We start from the raw sequence: 21,517 nt of genomic DNA, 5'->3' as shown, positions 1-21,517 counted from the left end.
TAGCTAAATGTAAAGGTTAAGATAATGGCATTTTTATTTAGTTTAGCATTCCATTAAAGTACGTACATAAGATTTAATTAAATGACTAGTTTTATTATTCAAGTTAACGGAATGTATAATGGTTATTCAAGAATCATACCATTTAAATGCTGTTAAATATTTGTCTAGATTAAACAGAGCACTTCACAAACAGATAACTGTGATCTTTTAAAATGTGGCAAACCTCCAATCAAGTTAGCTGAAATGTAGCAGCCGTTATCACATCCAGGGGTAAAGTTCAAAGTTTAGCGGCTATCTGTCCTTATAATAACATCAAATAAGTGAAGCTCTTCGAGTTTGACTATAACTGAAAACACATTTGTAGTTACAACTTCTTGAATATATTTATATATTTTTTTTATTTGAGCCCGTCTGCCACGTTCACGTATTACTTTTATTTTAAATGATAAACAAACGACTCCATAACGACCCCAGCAGCCTTGTGAAGTCCGAGACCACTGTAAGCTCGCGATGTTTGGGCACCTTTACACGTTGAGAGCGGACTTATCGCGAGATTTGATCAGCTGATGCGTCTCTGTTTTTAGAGTGTGCTTTCGGACGATCAACACGTGGGGAGGAGAGACAAGAGACATACACATACACACACACATACACTCACGAAGCGGGGGGACACGTTGGGATTGTGCTGGGCCTTGACCACGTTACATTTAACATTATACGGTGGCGGTGCGAGGGACGCATAAACACAGTGAGTATGACCCGTGTGCGCGCGTTTTACCTCATGTGTAGATAGGTGAAGCTTATAGCGCAGAGAGGGAGCCCATTTTAGCAACCTCTATGATTAGTCCTGATGTCTGCCGTTGCCCTCTGCTGCTTAACGTTCAAGCAGATTTAACTGTCTCACATCTAACCATCCCATCATGGTATACGATTTCCATCTTTATTGGTTGGGCAGTATGTGTGTTTGACATTGCGCCAGTGCTATCCGCTATCCATAGAGACCGAAAACACGTTAGCCTCAGCGAGTAACTTATCACTAAATCTGAGTTCAACCCTTGTTTAAGTGTTGCTTGTCAATTATTGTGCCCTAATTTATCAAATACATAATAGTGCATCATTATTACATAGTAGACTTTGACGTACAAATCAGCTTGAACAGCTATAACGTTAACGTTAGCTGGTATTGGGGGGGATTGCTAGGTTTTAGATTAGCTATGACATTTGATTTTCTGAATTGGTTATCAGGCTAATAGTTAACCGAGCTACATGCTCCACAAACCATCTCAAGCTGATTAGACCAGCAAGCATTTGGTTTGTTTATGGCCCAATCCATCAAGGACTCCAAATTATCTCTATTTTTCCATTAGGGGATTGTCATTTGGCTATTTTAAAGGTTCAATTCATAATCTAACTTTGAGCTGTGGTAATGTGTGTGGTGGTTTTGGAGAATGACATGGAAACATATGCTCTCCTGCTTTGTTCTCATGCCTTTGCGCGTTGAAGTCAACTCACACCTTCATTCAGCTGAATTATGTACCGAAGCCACATGGACGAGCGGTTTCTGTGAACTCATGGATAATTCAGGGCCGCTCTGAAGAACGAGCACTCGGTGGAGGGTTACCCGGTGAATTCGGATTAAACTGGAGATACTTGAAGCGGTCAGTACTTTGGACTAAATAGCTGCATGGGGTTGCAATTCATTCAGCGGCCTACCACGCGCACTGTAGGTCAATATCACCTCGCTAACTGGCTATGTTATGCGCGTCCGCTTTTATTTAATCCCATGACTTATGTTTATTGTGTCATTGCTGTCGGGAAATTAGCAAGCAGCCGCTTTTATTTAGCTCATTTCTCTCGTTAGCCCTTATAGCAGCTGCAGCAGCAATGGACGGTTAGCATGAGTGCTAACACGCGCAGCATTTATTGCAACCTCTCAGACATCTGGCGCAATGTGTGTGGGGACGTGCACTTTCATGCACAATTATATCATTGGCTTTAGCTGCATTGGCAGTGTGATATAACGCACGGAGAACGTCACTTTCGTGTGTCTCGGTGTAATTCTCCACCAGCAGCCGGTGCGCGTAACTGTTACCTCACGCGCTGGAGTGATCGGAGGTTCGCTTTTGTATTCTGAATGCTGCAGCACTAGTAAGCCGCTTACTTGCTATCAATGGGTTCGTAGGTAACGTGTTGCGCGAATGACTGGCTACGGTGCCCTCTCCGTTATCTATACACCTCCCAAGGTCGAACGGCCACCGTGCAGCACGCGCTCGGTTCTCTTTTCTATGGTCCGCTCGCGCACGCGCTCAGGCCATGATATGACAGCGAGCGTTAAACTCAGCAAGCATCTATTTAACCTCGTGCTGAAGGTGAACACTGGACTCAAACTGTTTCAGGAAGACTTCACTGAGCAGAAACTACTGTAATGTGACTACGTGGTAACATGAAACGTGCTCAAGACTGATAGCGCTAACAGACAGTGTAGTATTAATATTATGACTATTGTGTTCTCTGACCAACCTCCATATCTGGTACTATAACAGATTCTTTCAGAAGTACATGAGATATAGTTATTCACGTTTATTGGCAAGTACTGCTCGTCTTGCAAAATTGATGCTTGACAAAGACAACAGAAAAATTGGGCTGAACTAGAATGAGCTAAACTCATAATAATTAAAATGTATAAAATATGAACACCTTGGGATAATAAAAATATAAAACGAACTACATTTGTGCAAAATATATTTGTAGAAATTGTGACATTTGATGAATATATAAATAGACACATAATCTATCCACAAATAAATAATCTGAGTGTCAATTTAAATGCTATATTAATATAGTTTTTATGGCATTTTCTTTTTATTTTAGTGATTTGGAGGTTTTGTAACCCTTAAGCACACTTACTGCTTAAGTTCATGTACAGCTATCTTGTTTTACTAGTGTTGTTTCTTGTACAGTACATCTAAAAGGAGTTCTGCTTCACTGTATTTTGCAACCTTCTACAGATGCAACACCTTTATATACAGTCTAGGGGTGCTTTTACACACAATGCACATACAATTGGGAAATTCTTGGGTTTAAAAAGTTGTGTGTATAGACCAGTGTTATCAAAATTATTCCAGTAACTTCAAACAGATACACAAATACAATTAAAATGCTATAATATGCATGCCAAGCGGGTAGTTGATGTCTCTTTTATTTGTGGTTATGAAGTATTCGTATGATCGCATCATTATGATAGACATAACATGAAGACTCAGTTTTAGATGCATTTAACATTGTACTTTAACAGCTGCCCTCGCTTACTTCTCTCAATTACTCATTTACCCTCCACTTGTGCCAACCCCATTTGCATTTGTGATGATGAATGTAAATTGGTAGTTATCCTCTTTGGTTTGGTTACCAAGAATTTTCACAATTTATTGTTAGCAAGTTTTTAGCAACAGATGATAACCTAAGGTTTCAAACAAATGGAGGGTGATAATTGATGACAAATTTCATGTTTTTTTAATTACTTTTTAATGATAAATGTAGTCAAAATATGTTTGTATATTAAGATTCAACTGATAGACGTGAAAGTACTTTTCATTTACTGACAATGAATAAGTTAGCAGGTTCAGGTTGCTTTTTGAAACATCTGGAAGCTGACGAGAAACGGAAACCCCTTTATCTTTGGTAACTATGTACAGGAGTGAATGGGAGGGACTTGTGCATGATGTCTTCTTCCTGTTCTGGAGACTGGGAAATGCTGCTCCCATGATGGAAAGGCATGCATGAATGTCCTTTTTTTAACTCTGAAAGGATGCCCCTCCCAGCCAATAGCAAAGAGGTAGACATGTCACGTAGCTCCCTGCAGCCTCTGAGGTTGAATATCAGCCATGTGATATTGTCCCTGAAGTTTCTGCATGGCTGGCCAGGACTCTCCTGTCTCTCACTGTAAAGTAACAAGGCAGAATATACTGTAAACACTGTAGTACATAGGTGCAGAAGGTTTGATGCATATTATATAATAATCAATGTATGGATCTATGCCCATGCATGTTGTAGATCCATGATGAGGTGGTACTTCTCAAAATTTTGCACAGACTTGTGAACAAGACAAATGATTGTTGATCAGGGTGAAATTTATCCAGGATGAGGATGACTCACAGATTCTTTCACTTCCCAAAGGCAGTGCAATTTTAACTAGATACAAAACATTTTCTTTTTACATGCCTCCCTGGAATTCTTTCAGATTCTGATGGTCTGTGGTCAGATATTTCCTCTAGTTTACAGCTAAACATTCTGTGCCAAGTTATCTTTTGAATCACTCTGGCTGCTTCTTGCTAAATAAATGTAATTTCAACTCAAATCAGTATTTTGTGTCAATTTATTAATTATATTTAGTATCAATATGGAAAAAGAATCCCCTACGAAAAATCTTTTTTGTACTTTAATTTATTACTGAGGTTTGCTATTTGAGGCAAATTTAGGCAGTTCAGTTGTTTTCTTCCTCAGTTGTCTTTGTATAAACGTTGAGTTACTGATAAACTTTAACTGTGTTTGAAATAAATAAATACATTATAACATTAATAATAAGATTTAATAATTGATGTTAATGTGTTCATTATATTGCATCGTATCACAGCATTGTTATTTGTTACATATTGCATGGACAAAATTAGATTAATATCCGTTCCTTGTGTTGATCTGCAGGTGTAGCTGCTAGGGTCCAACGGAGATGCCACTGAGGTTCCGGTCCTTTGTTCCGTATACGCTTCCCGGAGTGCTGGCGCTCATAGGCTGGTGGTGGTACATCTCCCGCAAAAAAGAGCGAATCACCAGCCACGACAGTGAGGAGGACTCACTCATGGGATTGCGGACCTCCTCTGGTGAGGGCAGCAATGGGATGGTCGACAAAAGCTGCCCTGCATCCAGCAGCACACACCGTAAAACCAGCCAAGACAGAGTCAAGGCCAAAGAGCACAGGCCTGTTGAGCAGGAAGTGGTAGCGGAGATTCACACACCAGTGCTAAAAGCCACTGCAGGAGAGGCTCTTGGCACCCCTCCAGTTGTCTTAGCAAGTGGACAACTAAGCGCTCCTCACAGCGGTACAAAATCAGTCCCCCCCAAAAGCCACCCAGAGACCACTAGCCAGACAACTCCTGTGTCATCTTCAACCCCCACAAAAACAGTTGAGGAAACCCCTCATCACAAAGGACCAGATGTCGCAACTGATGCCAGACCATCAAGCCAGTTACCGCCAGCAAGCACTGATTCAATCAAGAAGCAGGTTGAAAACCAAACACTAACTAGCCAGCGTTCTGTAGAGCTAGCCAAAGCAGAGCGACCCGAACCTGAGGGAGAGGTGGCCACTGAAAGCTTAGCAACAACTTGTGCTCAAAATCTGCAGGCTGACATTTCTAAAGATGAACTGGCCTCCACTATATCTTCAACAGAGAGTGAAGCTGTCCTGCTGGAGACCTGCAGCCCAAAAACACCCTTAAATTTGACCTCATTTCCCAACTCCACCAGCACACCCCTCTCAGAAAGCTCCACTGGGGCTCAGCATCATGAGAACGGAGACCTGGGCCTGCCGGCTGAGACTAGTCCAGACTTGCAGGAGCTTCAACGTCTCGCGGCGGGGCTGATCACTGAGGTTATCTCAGCAGCCACCCAGGAGGTCATGGCAGTCAGCAGCTGTGAGTCCCGGTACAGCAAAGGTTCAGAAGCATCCGACGACAGCACACTGGCTCTAAATGGTAAAGAGGAATCTAGTCAACTTCCAAAAAGTGCAGAGTCCCGGGCGGCACAGATAGCAGAAGAGATTGTCAATGGTTGTCTAGCACCTTCGCTCTGGAAGATGCCGGAGAATGAAAAAGATCGAGGGTTGTTGTCTGTGCCGTCTGGAGAACAGTTGGAATCCACACCAACTCTGGCCAAGTTGCAGGCGGAGGAAGCTCTAGTGGAAGACTCCGGATGTAGCACGTGCCAGTCCGAGGATGGCGTCAGCAGCGAGGACCTTCATAGCACAGGGTTGTCTTCGACAGTATCTGAGAGCAAAGAGGACCTCATTCAAATTTCAGGGACTTGTAAGGCCACAGAGGGTCAAGAAGATAGACTGCACGAAAGTCTTGCTCTGATTGCCCCTCAGGAGTCACCCCTTACTGCAGAAAATGTGGCTACGGTTTGTGAGGCAGCACGGTTAAATGGAACAGGCCTTAGGAATGGTGCCGCCAGTGAGGTAGACGCTGACCAATCTGGAGGTGAGTTCTTGAGATTTTAACACAAAGATTTGACCTCAAATCAAGAATCAACCCCAAAAAATAATTATTTTGCCATTTTGAACCTGTAGAATGGAAATTCAGTTACATTTCAGTGAAGTTTGAGCTTTTCCTGATATTGCACACTCCATGTAAACTCCACCTGGGCAGGTTGTTTAATTGTGGCTTGTTTAACAGTGTATTATGTGGTATGTTTATTTCAAATTCATTCAAAGCCTTAGAATAGCTTGTAATTCACTTTGCTTAGTTTGCAGCTTGTCAGTTGTAAAGGAATTTTCTGCAAATGTTTTCAACCAAAATTAAGCTAATAATTTTATTGTTCACAAAGAAGACCACTGTTTTCAGCTGGCTTAGTTTATTTAACTCTAACCAGTGACAATACTCATATTGATGTTTGGCCAAATGTAGTACTTCAAAAAGCCTGAGTCAAGGGTACCTCAAACTGTGAATAGACTCTTTGGAAACCTCAGATGCTCAAGTTCCAAAACAGAGTATGTTACATGAGTACAATCACATGTGCACGGCTGTTTTTACTGCTCCCTGCTATACCTTACATGGTTATCAGCAGTCTCTTGCGTTTTTTTTTATTTTATTTTTTTAATTATCTGCTTCAGAGCAGGGGCCTCATGTATCAACGCTGCGTACGCACAAAAACTTTGCGTACGCCAGGTTTCACGCTCAGAATCGCTCACGTTTGGATTTACTAACAATGAACTGAACGTGGGAATGTGCGCAGCTTCACGGCAGCTTTCTGGCAGGCGTATGCACATTTTTTGTGCGTGTCTGTTTTATTTCCATTGGCGACTCCTAGAGGCAGTTGTGTTAAATTCCTCTCTACAAAGTGTCTGAGCCATGCAATGGCAGCTGTATGAGATGGGTTCAGCAGGTATATAAGGTTTCCATACCATACATTTGACCAGCTAAACATTAAAGCACAATTTGCAGCAGTCGCCTGTTTTCCCAATGTAATCTGAGCGATCTACCGCACGCACATTGCTATAAAGACACTATCTGAAGATGAATTTGCATGCGTGAATCAGAAACATTTCCATTCAATAAATTTGCAAATAAAATATGATGCTTATTGATATGAACTTATTGATGATTCCTACTTGTCTTTCTCGTGATAAATAGTTGGCAAAATCTGATATGTAGCGGGGGAAAAAACAAGAGTTCATCAGACGCTGGAATCGAGCCGAGTTCATGCTCGAACGTATCAATTCATGATCAAATGCGTCTTACGAGCGCGCCACTGAGACTGTTAAGCGTACTGCAACATTTTACAGATATAAACCAGACTATGTCTTTTTTTTTTAATGCACTCAGTGCGATATGTTCAGACCCAACTGTGTTGACCGCATCAGCTAAACTCTCCCACTCTATTTTTTTCTTTTGTTGTTAATTCCGGAGAACAAACTTGCAAATAACACCGCTTTTCTCCGGTCTTCCTCCGAAAGCAGCACCTCCAATTCACATTCTGTTCAAAGTTTCTCTTTTTGCTTGATTTTGTCTTTGCTTTTTCGTTGGGTTTTTCCATTAGCATAGTCATTAGCATATTCATATGGGGGAGGAGGCAGGGAGGGGTTTTGTGCTCGTGCATGTTGCGCTCAGTTTCACGTTCATTCAGATGTACAAAAGAATATGCGTGAGATTTGGCAGTGTTTCATACATCTGAAATTTTTTCTGCGTACGCACATTTACAGCTTTGTGTGTACGCAATGTTTTAGTATGATTTCCACGCAAGTCTTCGTACATGAGGCCCCAGGTGTTGGAAATGGGCAGTAGTAAGTTTGTTATTGGTTCTTCATCAATAGTTATAAACAAGAACATAACAATACTGGGTCGGTGACATCCAATGTTTGTTTTTACGGCCTGGGGCATTTCTCTGCTGATTTGATGACAGAAAAACTGAGTTATTTGCTTAAACACTTGTAAGGTGTTGTCACACCAGTCACTGCTTGCTGATCCTCCTGTCATATTGTGAGGTTTGTAGACTTGCTCTGATCCATTTCTAAAGGTCTCATTCTTAATACCTTGTAGATAGAGAGTTTCAAAGGAATTTGTCATGATATACTTTTGCATCTTGCGTGTTATACGTTCAGGGGTGTGAAACCTTGCACAAATAATCTCTGGAGTAAAAAGTGTCCAATTATATCTTTTAAAATCCTACATACCAAAAGGCATTTTGAAGTGGTCAGTTTTGTGCCCTTTGGTTTGCAATGAATTGCAATTCTAAGGTGGATTAATCCAGTCTGGAACACAGCCAGTCTTCAGCCCATCAACATTTGAATGAAAGGAGAAAGTGTAGCAAAACTAAAATTGCTTCCTTTCTTGTTAGTATAACCCAAGTAAATGAATAATCGTTGATACTGTCAGATTGAAGGAAAAGTGACTACACAGAAGAGGACTTACTGCCTTAAGGGTGTGAATAAAAAAAAACACAATAGCTTTTCGTCCTGAGGGAAGAGGCTTGTTTTGTTTGTCAGTGGTCATTTTCGTCTGTATTGGTTGTGTTTGTTATTGTTAACCCATGGTTACTTAGCAGACTGTCATGACTTGACTAAGCAGGCATTAGCATTTGAATTTCTTTTAAAGAATGATCTGTTTAGACGCCTTAAAAGATTTCGATAGAAGTTATAGAAATGTTGTCTGGAGCGTATGTGGAATCGATGCCATATTTTTCCAACTACAATGACTGTGGTATTTACAATATCCAGATCATCTCAGGATTAGTAGCAGGTGATTTATGAATTGTATCTGTTGGCAGATTCTCTATTTATTGCTCTGTATTTCATCTGCTATGTTACCTTTTTATGCGTTTTTAATACTACTACTATTTCCTATTACTATTGTGACTTATATAATACTAATACTATATAAAACTATATACAAACATTTTACCTTGGGATTAGTTGTACATATGTATGTGCATACATTTTATTTATATAAAGTATTTGTTCCTTTTTGTAACCACATTGAATCCTTGTTTGTTTAATTTGATTACTTTTGTGGTTATAAATACTTTTACAAACAATAGGTAAAGACAAAGTTTCATGCTGATCATATTGATGTGTTGTTTCTTCCACCCTCCAACAGGTTCAGATGTGAATAGCATGGATTCAGTGGACAGCTGTTCTACCTTGGGGGCGGGAGATGGTCAGCTGAGTGCCAGCCAGACCTGTCAATCACAGAGCTCAGAGCTTATTGTGTGGGAGATTGAGGTGCCAAAGGTGTGTTTTTCCTAACCCCCATTTAGTGCTTCTGCTGTCAATCAAAAGTTTCCATTTTAGCAGCTTTTAAGTAAAACACTGCAAAGCACAGAATGAATCGTAAATGGCCAGTGATGTTTGAATGCATAACACAACATTTTAGTGTGCAAAACTTTTTAATCTCGTTTCTGAAATTGAGCCATTGATATCAGTGGTTTTCCTGTTTTTGTAGCATCTAGTTGGGCGGTTAATAGGCAAACAAGGGAGATACGTGAGCTTCTTGAAGCAGAGCTCTGGTGCTAAGATCTACATTTCAACCCTGCCTTACACTCAAGAGTTTCAGATCTGCCATATAGAAGGTAAGGGAATCTTTGTCTGAATGGCCTCATTCTCACTGTTCATCTGTGGATTTAATAAGACACTTGCATGGGGACTTTTATATTTGCATTAAACTCGATGTGTTTTAAGGTCTGGTTTGTTTAAAATCTATGCTGCCTGGTTGAGATACAATATAAAGTGGGTCTCAACAACAAGCACTGCATTAAATTCCAGTATTTTTAAAATATAGAAATTTATTTTACCACATTTATTTTATGTTTACCAAATTTATTTAACTTTTTCGATGGAGTTTCTCACCTGTTGCTCCTGGCAACACTTCTTTAAATGAATTTAACACTAGATCAGGGGAGTCCAAACTCTGTCCTGAAGGGCCAGTCTCCTGGTGAGTTTAGCTCCAACTTGCTTCAAGACACCTGTCAGGAAGTTTCTAGAATATCTAGCTAGAGCTTGATAAGCTGGTTCAGCTGTGCTTGATTAAGGTTGGAGCTAAACTCTCCAGGACACCGGCCCTACAGGACCGAGTTTGAACACCCCTGATCTAGATGAATGCTTAAGTTTATGTAACAAGTTATATTTGAATCAAATTATCGACGCTGTCAGACAAAGCTTATGAAATTGAAAATCGTCGCATCAACCTTCCACCAGAAGTTTATCGGTGTTAAAAACCAATTGCTGTGCATATAACGCGTTGACTCTGTTGTTTTGTTTGTTTGTTTTTTAGGGACCCAGCAGCAGGTAGACAAGGCACTGGCTTTGATTGGGAAAAAGTTCAAAGACCTCGACCTGACCAACTTGTATGCCCCACCTCCCCCGCCGCTAACGCTGCCCTCTCTGCCCATGACTTCTTGGGTGAGATTGGCTCCTTCCTCTCCTGCATATAACATAGACCGTTGAAGCTCAAAGTATACTTTGCACTATGGGATAAATTGTGATGATTTTTTTACTTTTGGCCTACAGCTGCTTGTCCATTTCTTACCATCTTTATACTCTTATGTTATACAAATGAGTGTGCTCTGAACATCTTTGCACAATTTCTCATCTACATCTCTTGTCATTGTAGCTTGCAGCATATCAGTCTGTTCTGTTTGTACAGCTTTTCTTCTATATTCTGAATTGGTGCCCATGAGGCATGGTTGCCACCTTGTGGATAAAGTAATTATTGCAAAAATCAAATGCACCTACATATTTTTTATTTGAGTGCGCATACAGTATAAGCATTATTTTGATTATTACATTTTCTTTATGCTTACTGTATGCTGACTCTTGCGTATATATAACAAAAGTATACTTTAGGATTAACTTCTAAAAGCCCTGAAGTACTTGGTGAAAATGAAGAATGAATAGGGTGTCATCTTGATTTGAATCAATTGATTTTTATGTGGAATTAGTTTCAGAAGGTGCGTTAATAGTTTCTATATGTATATAACACTGAAAAGCTGATCTATAATATAAACTGAAACTTTGTGTGACTTAGCTGAAGTCAACAAATTTTAAAGCTTGGGACAACACCCACATCACTGTTGTTGAACGTTTTTTATTAAAAGCTTGCATCACATTTACATGATCATCTAAATGCCATTTTCTGCAGCACAGGTTGTTCTCTAACAGTGTCACTGCACAGATTATTGAAATTATTTGCTCTCTAAATAACCCAAAATAGCCTAGTATATTGTATACTATCATCCACCTTGTATTGATATGGCCACAGCCATATCATCCTGCAGCCCAAGACCGCTTACTGAAGTTAAGCAGAGCTAAGCCTGATCAGTACCTGGATGGGAGACCACATGGGAAGACTAGGTTGCTGTTGGAAGTGGTGTTAGTGAGGCCAGCAGCTCAACCTGTGGTTTATGCGAGTAATAATGCCCCAGTAAAAGTAAAGAGGACACTATACTGTCAGTGACTACGTTTACATGGACACCAATTATTCGATTAAGACAATACTCTGATTAAGAGTCGACTATGTCAACAGCGATTTTTGGTTAATTTAATCAGATTAAAGTCATCGAGAAATCGAAGTAGGACGTGTGGAGTATGGCAATTTTATTCACAATATTAAAGTGCATTACAGACATGTAAACGCCTTATTCGAACTATTACCATTATGTAGGACTTTTCGCCGCATTTTGCGACAGGATAGTCCACACACACACACACACACACACAGGGCTGTTTGACACTCTCTGCACCTACAGAGTCAGTGCAGACCACAGACAACTGCCTCGTGAAATGCTGAACTTTTTTTTTTTTCTTTTTTTCTTCCATTTAGCATGCGGTATGAACTTCCATTAAAACAACTCTTCCAGCAGTTCATAGTTGCATCCAATATCTTGTTTGTCACGGGGGGCATGCCCGAATTAAAGTGAAAGAGCCAAACCACAGTTAAATTTGACAAATTAATAATGAAACACCCGAAGTTACATGAAACTTCAGAGGAAATGCGGATATCGCAATGACGTTAATCTAAGTATGTGCTATAACATGTAAAACGTGATCATGAAAGAAACTTTCAAAAAGCAACTCATGTAAATGCCTTAGTTTTATTATTGTCTTAATTAGATTAAGGCAAATAATTTGATTACTGATGTCCATGTAAACATAGTCATTGAGTGGCATATTTTGGATGAGACAAACCGAGGTCCTGACTTTCTGTGGTCATTAAAAATCCCATGCCACTTTTTTCGTAAAGAGTAAGGGTGTAACCCTGGTGTCCTGGTCAAACTCCCTTTCGGCCCTTAACCATCATGGCCCCCCCAGTCATCCCCATCCACTGAATTGGCTCTATCACTGTCTCTCCATTACACCTATAGCTGGTCTGTAGTGAGCGCACTGGCGCCGCGCTGTTGTCCTGTGGCTGCCGTCACATCATCCAAGTGGATGCTGCACACTGGTGGGGGTGTGGAAAGACCCCCCTCATGATTGTGAAGCGCTTTGGGTATATGGCCATACACAATAAACGCGCTATATAAATACACATAACATTACATTTTACATTACTATCATTTTGTATAAACTGTAGGTGGGGTATTACATATAATTGTTCTCGCACAATTATGTACAATTCAGTTGGAAGGTTCATGTAAGATTAGATTTGACTAGAAAAGCTACCATCATGCTTCCTTGCCAACTAAAGTGAGTGTTGAATGTATTTCTATAAAGTTAATGTTTATGTAATAAATGTAAAAAATATATCATCTGGATTATTTTAGTATATTTGTGTAGTTTTAATGTTATCTCTTAGACCTTATATTTTCACCATGAAAATAATCATCTGGCTGACATAAGACTAGAATCATGAGTAGTTCACGCATTTATTAAAGTTTTATTTATTTATTTTTTAATGATTAAAGGCCAGTTTGTTTTGGGATACTTATACGGGAACCAAAGTCTGTGTACCATTAGAATTTATTGTTCTGTCATAATGCTTGTTGTTTTGTCTTTAACAGCTTCTGTTGCCCAGTGGTGTGACGGTAGAAGTAATTGTGGTGAACATCGTTTCTGCTGGTCACGTATTTGTCCAGCAACACACTCACCCTACGTATCATGCCCTGCGCAGTCTGGACCAGCAGATGTTCCTGTGCTATTCGCAGCCCGGCACTCCTCCATTACCATCGCCTGTTGAAGGTAAGATGGGGCCTTTTGTGTGTTTTTACACGTTTGGTTTTTAGAGAGAATCACTCATTTTCTTTCTCATCTTTTTATATTTGCAGTTGGAGTGATATGTGCGGCCCCAGCTGTTGATGGAGCGTGGTGGCGAGCGCAGGTCATCTCCTTCTACAAAGATTCAACTGAAGTGGAAATCCGATATGTTGATTATGGAGGCTACGACAGAGTCAAGATTGACACCCTTCGACAGATCAGGTTCCCTTTTAAATTGAAGCAACAAATAAAAAAACAAATACAATGAATACTGAGAATTGGTTTGAGCTGCTAAGGCTGATCTAAAAAAAAAATTAAACTGTAATGCCTTGAAATGTTGTTGCAACTGAATTGTTTCAATATAGTTATAAGGTTATCAATTACTGTCGAAGTAAATCTGAATATTTAGCTTAGTCTTTGGTTTCACATAACCCTTCAGAAATAATTCTGATATAATGTGCTTATTTAAGGAAATCAGTTGTTCTACTCAATAATTTTTTGTAAACCATAGCATCTTTCCAGGATTCTTTAAATATAGTTTATGTTGATCAATTTAATGCACTTTCGATTAATTAAATTATCAAGTTTCTTTTAAAGAAAAAATAGTATGCATGTAGAATTATGGTGTTTAACATTTTATGAGAATATTTCTGTCACAGATGGTGAATTGCTGATCATGATTGGTTATTTTACATATTTTAAAAAATCATATTTGTTATGGCCTTAAATTAAATGATAAGTTAATTCAATTCGCTTTTCAGGTCAGACTTTGTGACATTACCCTTCCAAGGAACAGAAGTGCTATTGGACAACATTGCCCCACTACCAGGTGCCTTGTTTTAAATGTCATAAGTTGAGTTCGTCATCATTTCGCTCTATCTAGATCTCACTGTTGTTTATGTCTTCATTAGGAGAGGATCGGTTCTCAGCAGAGGCCAATTCTGCACTGGAAGAGATGACGAGAGGGGTTCCATTGCTGGCACAAGTGAGTCTTTAAATCATTCATTAATGCATGACATTTATGTTGATGCTGTTTACAAGTAACATAATTTAATGGCCAATTTTCTCATGCAGGTCACCAACTATGACAATAATACAGGACTTCCTTTAGTACACATGTGGAACATGGTGGGAGAGGAGGTAAAAATATCTGATTTTACATCCGTCTACATGTGCTAATCTATCTCCTCTTTACACATACACACAGTAGTCAGCAGCTGAAGTGGATATATACAGGGCTTGGATGATGAAACTGGAACACTGGCCAGTTTAGTGTTTGCGGTATTATGGCTAAAATTGAACACCCTAGTGACTAATCTTCATTGATGGCACATTCCACCAGTAAGAGCAGAGCGTGAAGGTTTAGTAAGCAAAGAAAAGGTTACGTTTGTGGGACAAATTGTTGGTCCTTGCCTCTGGTGTATCTGACCAACACAGCAAGTCTTTGATGTATCAAGAGCCACAGTATCCAGGGTAATGTCAGCATACCACCAAGAAAAAGAGCCACTTCCAACAGAAGTAACTGTGGATGCAAGAGAAAGTTGTCTGAAAGGGATGTCTGGGTGCTAACCCGGGATTGTATTCAAGAAACAAAATTAAATGTGCATCTTCACTCTCCGTTTTCACCTAAACTGTTCGTCAGGAGCTCCACAGGGTCAATATACATGGCCGGACTGCTATAGCCAAACCTTTGGTCACTGATGCCAATGCCAACTGTCAGTTTCAATGGTGCCAGCAGCGAAAATCTTGGGTTGTAGACAATGTGAAAGATGTATTGTTCTCTGAGTCCACCTTCACTGTCTTTTCCATATTTGGGACAGTTACGGTGTGGAGAAAGAAGCATACCACCCAGATTGTTGCATTCCTATAGTGAAGCATGGTGGTGAATCAGTGATTTTTTTGGGCTGCAGTTACGTGGCTTTCTCTAGGCCCAATACTTGTGCTAGATGGCCGTGTCATTGTGAAGGACTTCTGAACCATTCTGGTGGACCATGTGCACTCATTGGTTCGCACAATGTATCCTAAAGGTGGTGCCGTATATCAGGATAATAATGCACCAATGCACACAGCAAGACTGGTGGCAGAGTTCTTTGATGAACATAAAAAGTTGAGTTGAACATCTCCAATGGCAGGCCTGCACAGTCACCAAACTAAATGTTATTGAGCCTCTTTGGGGTGTTTTGGAGGAGTGAGTTAGGAAAGGTTTTCCTCCACCAGCATCACATAGGCTACGTTCACACTGCAGGTAAATGTGGCACGAATCAGATTTTTTTTCCCCCTCATGTGACAGGTGATGACAGTGTGAACAGCCCGAACCGCATGGAATCTGATCTTTTCAGGTCAGATCTGTGCCACTTTCATATGTGGTCTTAAATCAGACACAGATCTGATGTTCTGCACTGCGACCGCAGTGTGAACGGATATGTTGGATTTCATGTGACTTTTACACAATCTTTGAGTGACATGCGTCATCATTCTGTGCTGCAGACATCATCTACCTCTCAGCAGCACAGTAGAATGGCACACAGGGCGATTACAGTACCACAGAAAGTTGGTTGTTCATGTTGAAAAAGATTTTGAAGGCATAACTGGTGCTTGTTAACTAATCTGGTTAACGATTGAGGCACGGGTTGATTGCGAAGCCGAAAAGCGTTGTGGGTGTTACAGATAGGGGATTCGGGTGCAAATGAGGAAGAACTTTCTCTCCGAGAGAAAAAAAGGGCAGGTGCTCGAGCACCCAAACCGCCCTTCTGCACGTGTCTGCTGTTTATAACGAAGTAAAATTAAGTAACTCCTCAAACAGAGATAAACCAACTCTGCCTTCACAGCTCAGTCTGCGGCTGCTCATTAACCCTTGATGAGTTCACTACACCTGTGGTCAGAGCGCCACGCACCGCGCTTCATAAATCACAAACGATCAGTGTTTTTTTTTTTTTTTTTTTGTTTATCACAGGAGACTTATTTTAGGTCTCAATTGCCGAAATACACATTAGTAGTGGCTGAGCAATCATTTACAGCTCATGAATTAAACCACGGTTGTCTGTGAAAAGGGTAATAATCATATAAGCATGATCTGACAACGTGCTTACTCATGCAGCACACACAGGTGCATAATTTTGTGCTCTTTGTAATGCACTTTTGCGCATGCGGGTCAGTTTAGGACCATGATCTGTTCACACTGCAAATCTGATATTGGCCACATTTATAAGAGCAGTGTGAACAGCCATGCAAAAACATCAGATCTGAGCAAAAATCAGATTTAAGCACTAAGCCTCGTAATGTGAACGTAGCCATAGTGACCTGACTACTATTCTGTAAGAAGAATGGCTAAAAATCCTTTTGGCCATGGTGCAAGACTTGTATCTGTCAGTCCCAAGACAAATTAATGCTTTATTTGCTGCAAAAGGAGGTCCTGCACCAATACTAATGATTTATTGTGATTCAGTTTCATTCAGTCCAACCCCTGTATGTGTATATAGATGGATGATTATTTATTTACTTTATTATTGATATTTTTTTATTCTTTATTTACTTCAAGTTTTTTATTTGAAGAAATGTTTAAAGCACAGCAGGTTGTTTATCATTCCATATCTTTTAGAATGGTAAAATGTGATATAACTTTGATACTCCATTCCTTCTTTTGCAGCTGGTCCTGCTCAATCGCACTTTGGCAGAGCGAGGTTTCGGCACCTGGGTGGACAGTTTCTGATCCTCCAGAGCTCCTCGCCCTGCTCTCCTCACTCACCTCATGGCCCACCTGCCCCTTAATAATCACCACTCATGGATATCTGCAGGTTCAGTCCTGTCCTCTCCCACCGTGTCCTCCACCACCACCTCCTGAAGTGCGCATCACTGGCTCCTGGAATAAATTTTTTTCTTCTTTCCTTTTTGATTTGCTTTCCCCTGCATACAGCCTTTTTCTGTTTTCTTTTTTCATTTCTATCCCCCTTGCGTAAGAAATTTACTGTACGAAAAAAGAGAAAGAGCCAATCGTCAAGTTACCGAACAACCAATAAGGACTCAAGTGTTATTGACTTTGTGCTCTTGTAAATTTAAAATATTGTAACTAAAATAAAGGTTAATCATGTTTTCCGTCCAATCAGACTCCTTCCAGCACACACAAAAAGAAAAACAACTGTGGATTATCTTGCTGTGGATTTGAAGAACCTGTAGTAATAAAGTACATTGAAGAAGAAAACTGTGGTGCGGTAGAAACTGCGCGTTGTTGTTGCTGCTGCTGACTTGAGAAGTCATGTTTTGCGTCTATCACGGCTTCATCAAAGTGTTTCACTTTCCAGGCATGGTGGAAAGCCAGAACGTTTTGGCGAGGAATAAATGACCATAACTTCATGTCCTTCATCTCAATGTTTGTCTGTCCAACAGTGTGGCCTTAAGAGGGTGATGCGCATCCCATCTCATGACCTCCCTCTTCACCACACTCCAGATCTGTGGGACTCCAGCTGCCTTCAGCTTCGGTAGATCTTAACGGTTAATTCGCTTCACATCGGTTAATCCAGGAGACCTTTGTGCCCTCCTGAATTCTGGGCCTTTTTTAAGGAAAACTACATTGAGACCCCACACTAGAGCTCGACTGGTGCTGAAAGGCATCATGTGTGCTCAATCCTGACATGTGGAGACACTAAAAGAACGACTACATCAACCAGAACACTATCACGTGACGGCACATTTCTTTTCTGGGTGGATGAACTGTATTCAGTGGGTCTGTGTGTTTTTGTATGCATGTAATTCAGCTCCAAAGCATGTCGATTCACTTGTCACAATCATCCGTGTGACAGGCCGCTTGCTTTCGTCTCACTCTCGCAATAACATCACTTCAAGTAGACCCATTGCCATTAATGTTTCTTTGCATTATGTAAATATAATGGTACACTGCATCCAATCCCAGCAACCCACGCAATTGGCCACTAGGAGAAGCTGTCGATACACCTATCTGTCTTGGAGAGGACAAAAAAGCTTTAAGCCTTATTATCCATTGCTCTTTTTATGTTGGTTTTTACATGGGATGTAATTAAGGTCTGCTTTATTACTGTATAATTTGTCAAAGAATAATGGCACAGAGATTAATATTCCCTGTTCTTTTTCGAATCTTGTCATTAATCATGCTCCAGCAGTCATTCACAAGGCTTGTTCATTTCTTTAGCTGCTGAGTTATTGCTAATGCAATGTTGTCCAGCATGTCTAGAATGGCGTGGGACATTTCCAGGCTAGTTGGTTGTTAGCACTACAGTTGTTAGCCTCTAAATCCCTTGAGGAACTTCTCTAAAACCCCTGTTACTGTACATATTTGGCTTTACCAGAGATATTCTGGATATAAACAAACAGAAAATATATAGTTTTGTACTTATTTTGAAACTATTATACACCCTGCCGACTTTAGCCTGTGTGTAAACTGACAGCGTTGGAAAGTAACATTGATTGAAAGCAGGTTTAGGGGATTGTCACGGTTTTCCCATGATGCTACGTGGTGTTTTTTTTTTTTGTTTCCCCCCACATCTTCTGTTTCCATACTGCGTTCATCTCAGGTATGAGCTTTTCATTTCATCCTTCTTGTGTTTGAGGAGAGTTATTAGTCATATTGTTTCAGGAATTGCTGTACTTGACCTGTGTGAACGTTCGCGGCCCGTTATAGGTTTGCCTGCATTACAGTAGGCGGATGAATAAGGAACCTCGCCGACCTCACAGCCGAAACGTTTCATTGTTCTGTCTTTTAGGTCTGTCTTTTACATTTAATGTATCAATCATGTCCAATTAACCTCCGCATTTACGCTCATATCTTCACTGACACGACTTCCTACCACCAGTTCAAATGTATCGACCTGTATGTTCCAACTGTAACAAAAAGTCACGCTTCTTTAGACTTGTCCAGGTGTGTGCGTGTATATATATATATAAGATGTCTCACTGTACTTTTGTAAAAACACTGAAAGCGAGTGTAGGAAACAAAAGGGAACATGCTTTTTTTTTTTTTTTTTCCTCATCCACATCATCCCAAATCTGCTCATTTGTTCTCTGTTGGTAGGAATGGTTTGCTATGTTTGCTTAGCTAGATAATTAATCATTTGATTATTTAAATGAGTGTAAGAAATCCTGCATAGACATGTACAGGTCAGTTTTTTTTTTGCCAGACTCATTACAAGGTTTGATTCTTTGGTTGTACAGATCTATTGGAAAAAAGAGAATAAAGTTATTAAAAACATTTATGTCACGTTTTAGTTTGGAAATGATTTTGGTTTGTAGAAAATTTAAAGATTATGGTTAAATCTTTCATTTATAATACATAATCTTTCTTTTGGCAGCCATAGAAATGTCATAGTGTTTGAGAAAGCGTTCATCCACTAATTTTTCTTCTTAGACTTGGTCACTTAATTCATGTGTGGTCACCTCAGCAGAATGAACCACCGACTTATCCTGCATATGTTTTACACAGTGGATACCTTTCTAGCTGCAATCCAGTACTGAAAACAGTTATTCACACACATACACTGACCAATTTAGTTTCTTCAGCATGTCTTTGGACGGGGGGGAAACTGGAGCACCTGGAGAAACCCACGCAAACATGGGGAGGACATGCAAACTCCATACAGAAATACCAACTGGTCCAGTCTGGGCTTGAACTAGTGACCTTCTTGCTATGAGGTGACAGTGCTAACCACTGAGCCACCGTGTTGCCAAGAAAGTGATCAAGTACCAGTAAATACTTTTAAATAGTTATTACAAAATTTGTGCTGTTTTGACTGCTTATAAACTGAAAACTTTCTGTTTTTAACCAGAGATGTTTGTACTATAATTCAGTGTAATAGACTGACTAAATTATACTAAAATTGAACTGAGTGCTGGTTTAAAAAAATGAAACCGGTTTAAACTGTATTTGTATGTATGTGTGTGTTTATACAGTGCTCATAAATGAGAAAATCCCTCACATGTATTTTATTATTTTTTGTAGGATAAATTTGTCATATGATACACTCACCAGCCACTTTATTAGGTACACCTGTCCAACTGCTTGTTAACACAAATTTCTAATCAGCCAATCACATGGCAGCAACTCAAGGCATTTAGGCATGTAGACATGGTCAAGATTTTCTGAAGTTCAAACTGAGCATCAGAATTCGTTAGAAAGGTGATTTAAGTGACTGAACGTGGCATGGTTGTTGGTGCCAGACGGGCTGGTCTGAGTATTTTAAAAACTGCTGCTCTGTTGGGATTTTCACACATACAACCATCTGTAGGGGTTTACAGAGAATGGTCTGATAAAGTAAAAATTTCCAGGGAGTGGCAGTTCTATGAGCGCAAATGCCTTGTTGATGTCAGAGAATGGCAAGAGTGATTTGAGCTGAAAGAAAGGCAGCAGTAACTCAAATAACCACTGGTTACAACTGAGGTGTACAGAAGAGCATCTCTGAACGCACAACACATCAAACCTTGAGGCGGATGGGCTACAGCAGCAGAAGACCATTGTCTTCACAATGAGGCTACAATTCATACAGGCTCACCAAAATTGGACAATAGAAGATTGGGAAAGCATTGCCTGGTCTGATGAGTCGATGTGTGAGTCTGCTGTGACATTAAGAAGGTAGAGTCAGAATTTGCCGTCAACAACATGAACATGGATTCATCCTTTCTTGTATCAACGGTTTAGGACTGTGGTGGTGTAATTGTGTGGGGGATATTTTCTTGGCACACTTTTGGCCCATTAGTACCAATTGAGCATTGTGTCAACGCCACAGCCTACCTGAGTGTTATTGCTGACCATGTCCATCTCTTTATGACCACAGTGTATCCATCTTCTGATGGCTACTTCCAGCAGGATAACGTGCCAAGCACAAATCATCTCACTGGTTTCTTGAACATGACAATTAGTTCACTGTACTCAAATGGCCTCCACAGTCATCAGATCTCAATCCAATAGAGAACCTTTGGGATGTGTTAGAACAGGTAATTCACATCATGGATGTGCAGCAACTGTTTGATGCTATCATGTCAACATGGACCAAAATCGTTGAGGAATAATTCCAGTACCTTGTTGAATCTATGCCACAACGG

At 40.2% G+C, this 21,517-nt stretch overlaps 2 protein-coding genes across 6 annotated transcripts in view; one reads left to right on the top strand and one right to left on the bottom strand.

The window, feature by feature from the left end:
• The window catches only part of or40a1 (odorant receptor, family 40, subfamily A, member 1), a 617,996-nt gene that overhangs the window by 488,813 nt on the left and 107,666 nt on the right, over positions 1-21,517 (bottom strand). The window lies entirely within an intron of this gene.
• Positions 595-19,670, top strand: akap1b (A kinase (PRKA) anchor protein 1b). 4 transcript variants are annotated; one of them, NM_001098179.2, is made up of 11 exons: positions 595-748; positions 4,699-6,248; positions 9,363-9,496; positions 9,708-9,834; positions 10,536-10,663; positions 13,261-13,438; positions 13,525-13,675; positions 14,215-14,282; positions 14,365-14,438; positions 14,528-14,593; positions 17,100-17,552. In NM_001098179.2, exons 2-11 carry the CDS (start codon positions 4,724-4,726, stop codon positions 17,160-17,162), a joined length of 2,514 nt encoding a protein of 837 aa, NP_001091649.2. In that variant the 5' UTR covers positions 595-748; positions 4,699-4,723; the 3' UTR covers positions 17,163-17,552. The 4 variants fall into 4 exon arrangements, with proteins under 4 accessions (NP_001091649.2, XP_073779164.1, XP_073779165.1 ...); XM_073923063.1 differs by having other exon boundaries at positions 607-748; positions 14,528-14,569; positions 17,270-19,670; XM_073923064.1 differs by having other exon boundaries at positions 607-1,658; positions 14,528-14,569; positions 17,270-19,670.

The sequence above is a fragment of the Danio rerio genome, chromosome 15, assembly GCF_049306965.1.
Source record: "Danio rerio strain Tuebingen ecotype United States chromosome 15, GRCz12tu, whole genome shotgun sequence".
Classification (NCBI taxonomy): Eukaryota; Metazoa; Chordata; class Actinopteri; order Cypriniformes; family Danionidae; genus Danio; species Danio rerio.
The sequence above is the reverse complement of the archived record's forward strand: the minus strand, read 5'-3'. Positions and strand labels throughout refer to the sequence as shown.

What these genes read in the sequence shown, in the direction of transcription:
- akap1b (XM_073923063.1), top strand. Translation starts at nt 4,724, where the DNA reads ATGCCACTGAGGTTCCGGTCCTTTGTTCCGTATACGCTTCCCGGAGTG. An exon ending in AGACGCTGACCAATCTGGAG is followed by an intron (nt 6,249 to 9,362) that starts GTGAGTTCTTGA and finishes ACCCTCCAACAG; the next exon opens with GTTCAGATGTGAATAGCATG. An exon ending in CAGGACTTCCTTTAGTACAC is followed by an intron (nt 14,570 to 17,269) that starts ATGTGGAACATG and finishes GTCCTCTCCCAC; the next exon opens with CGTGTCCTCCACCACCACCT.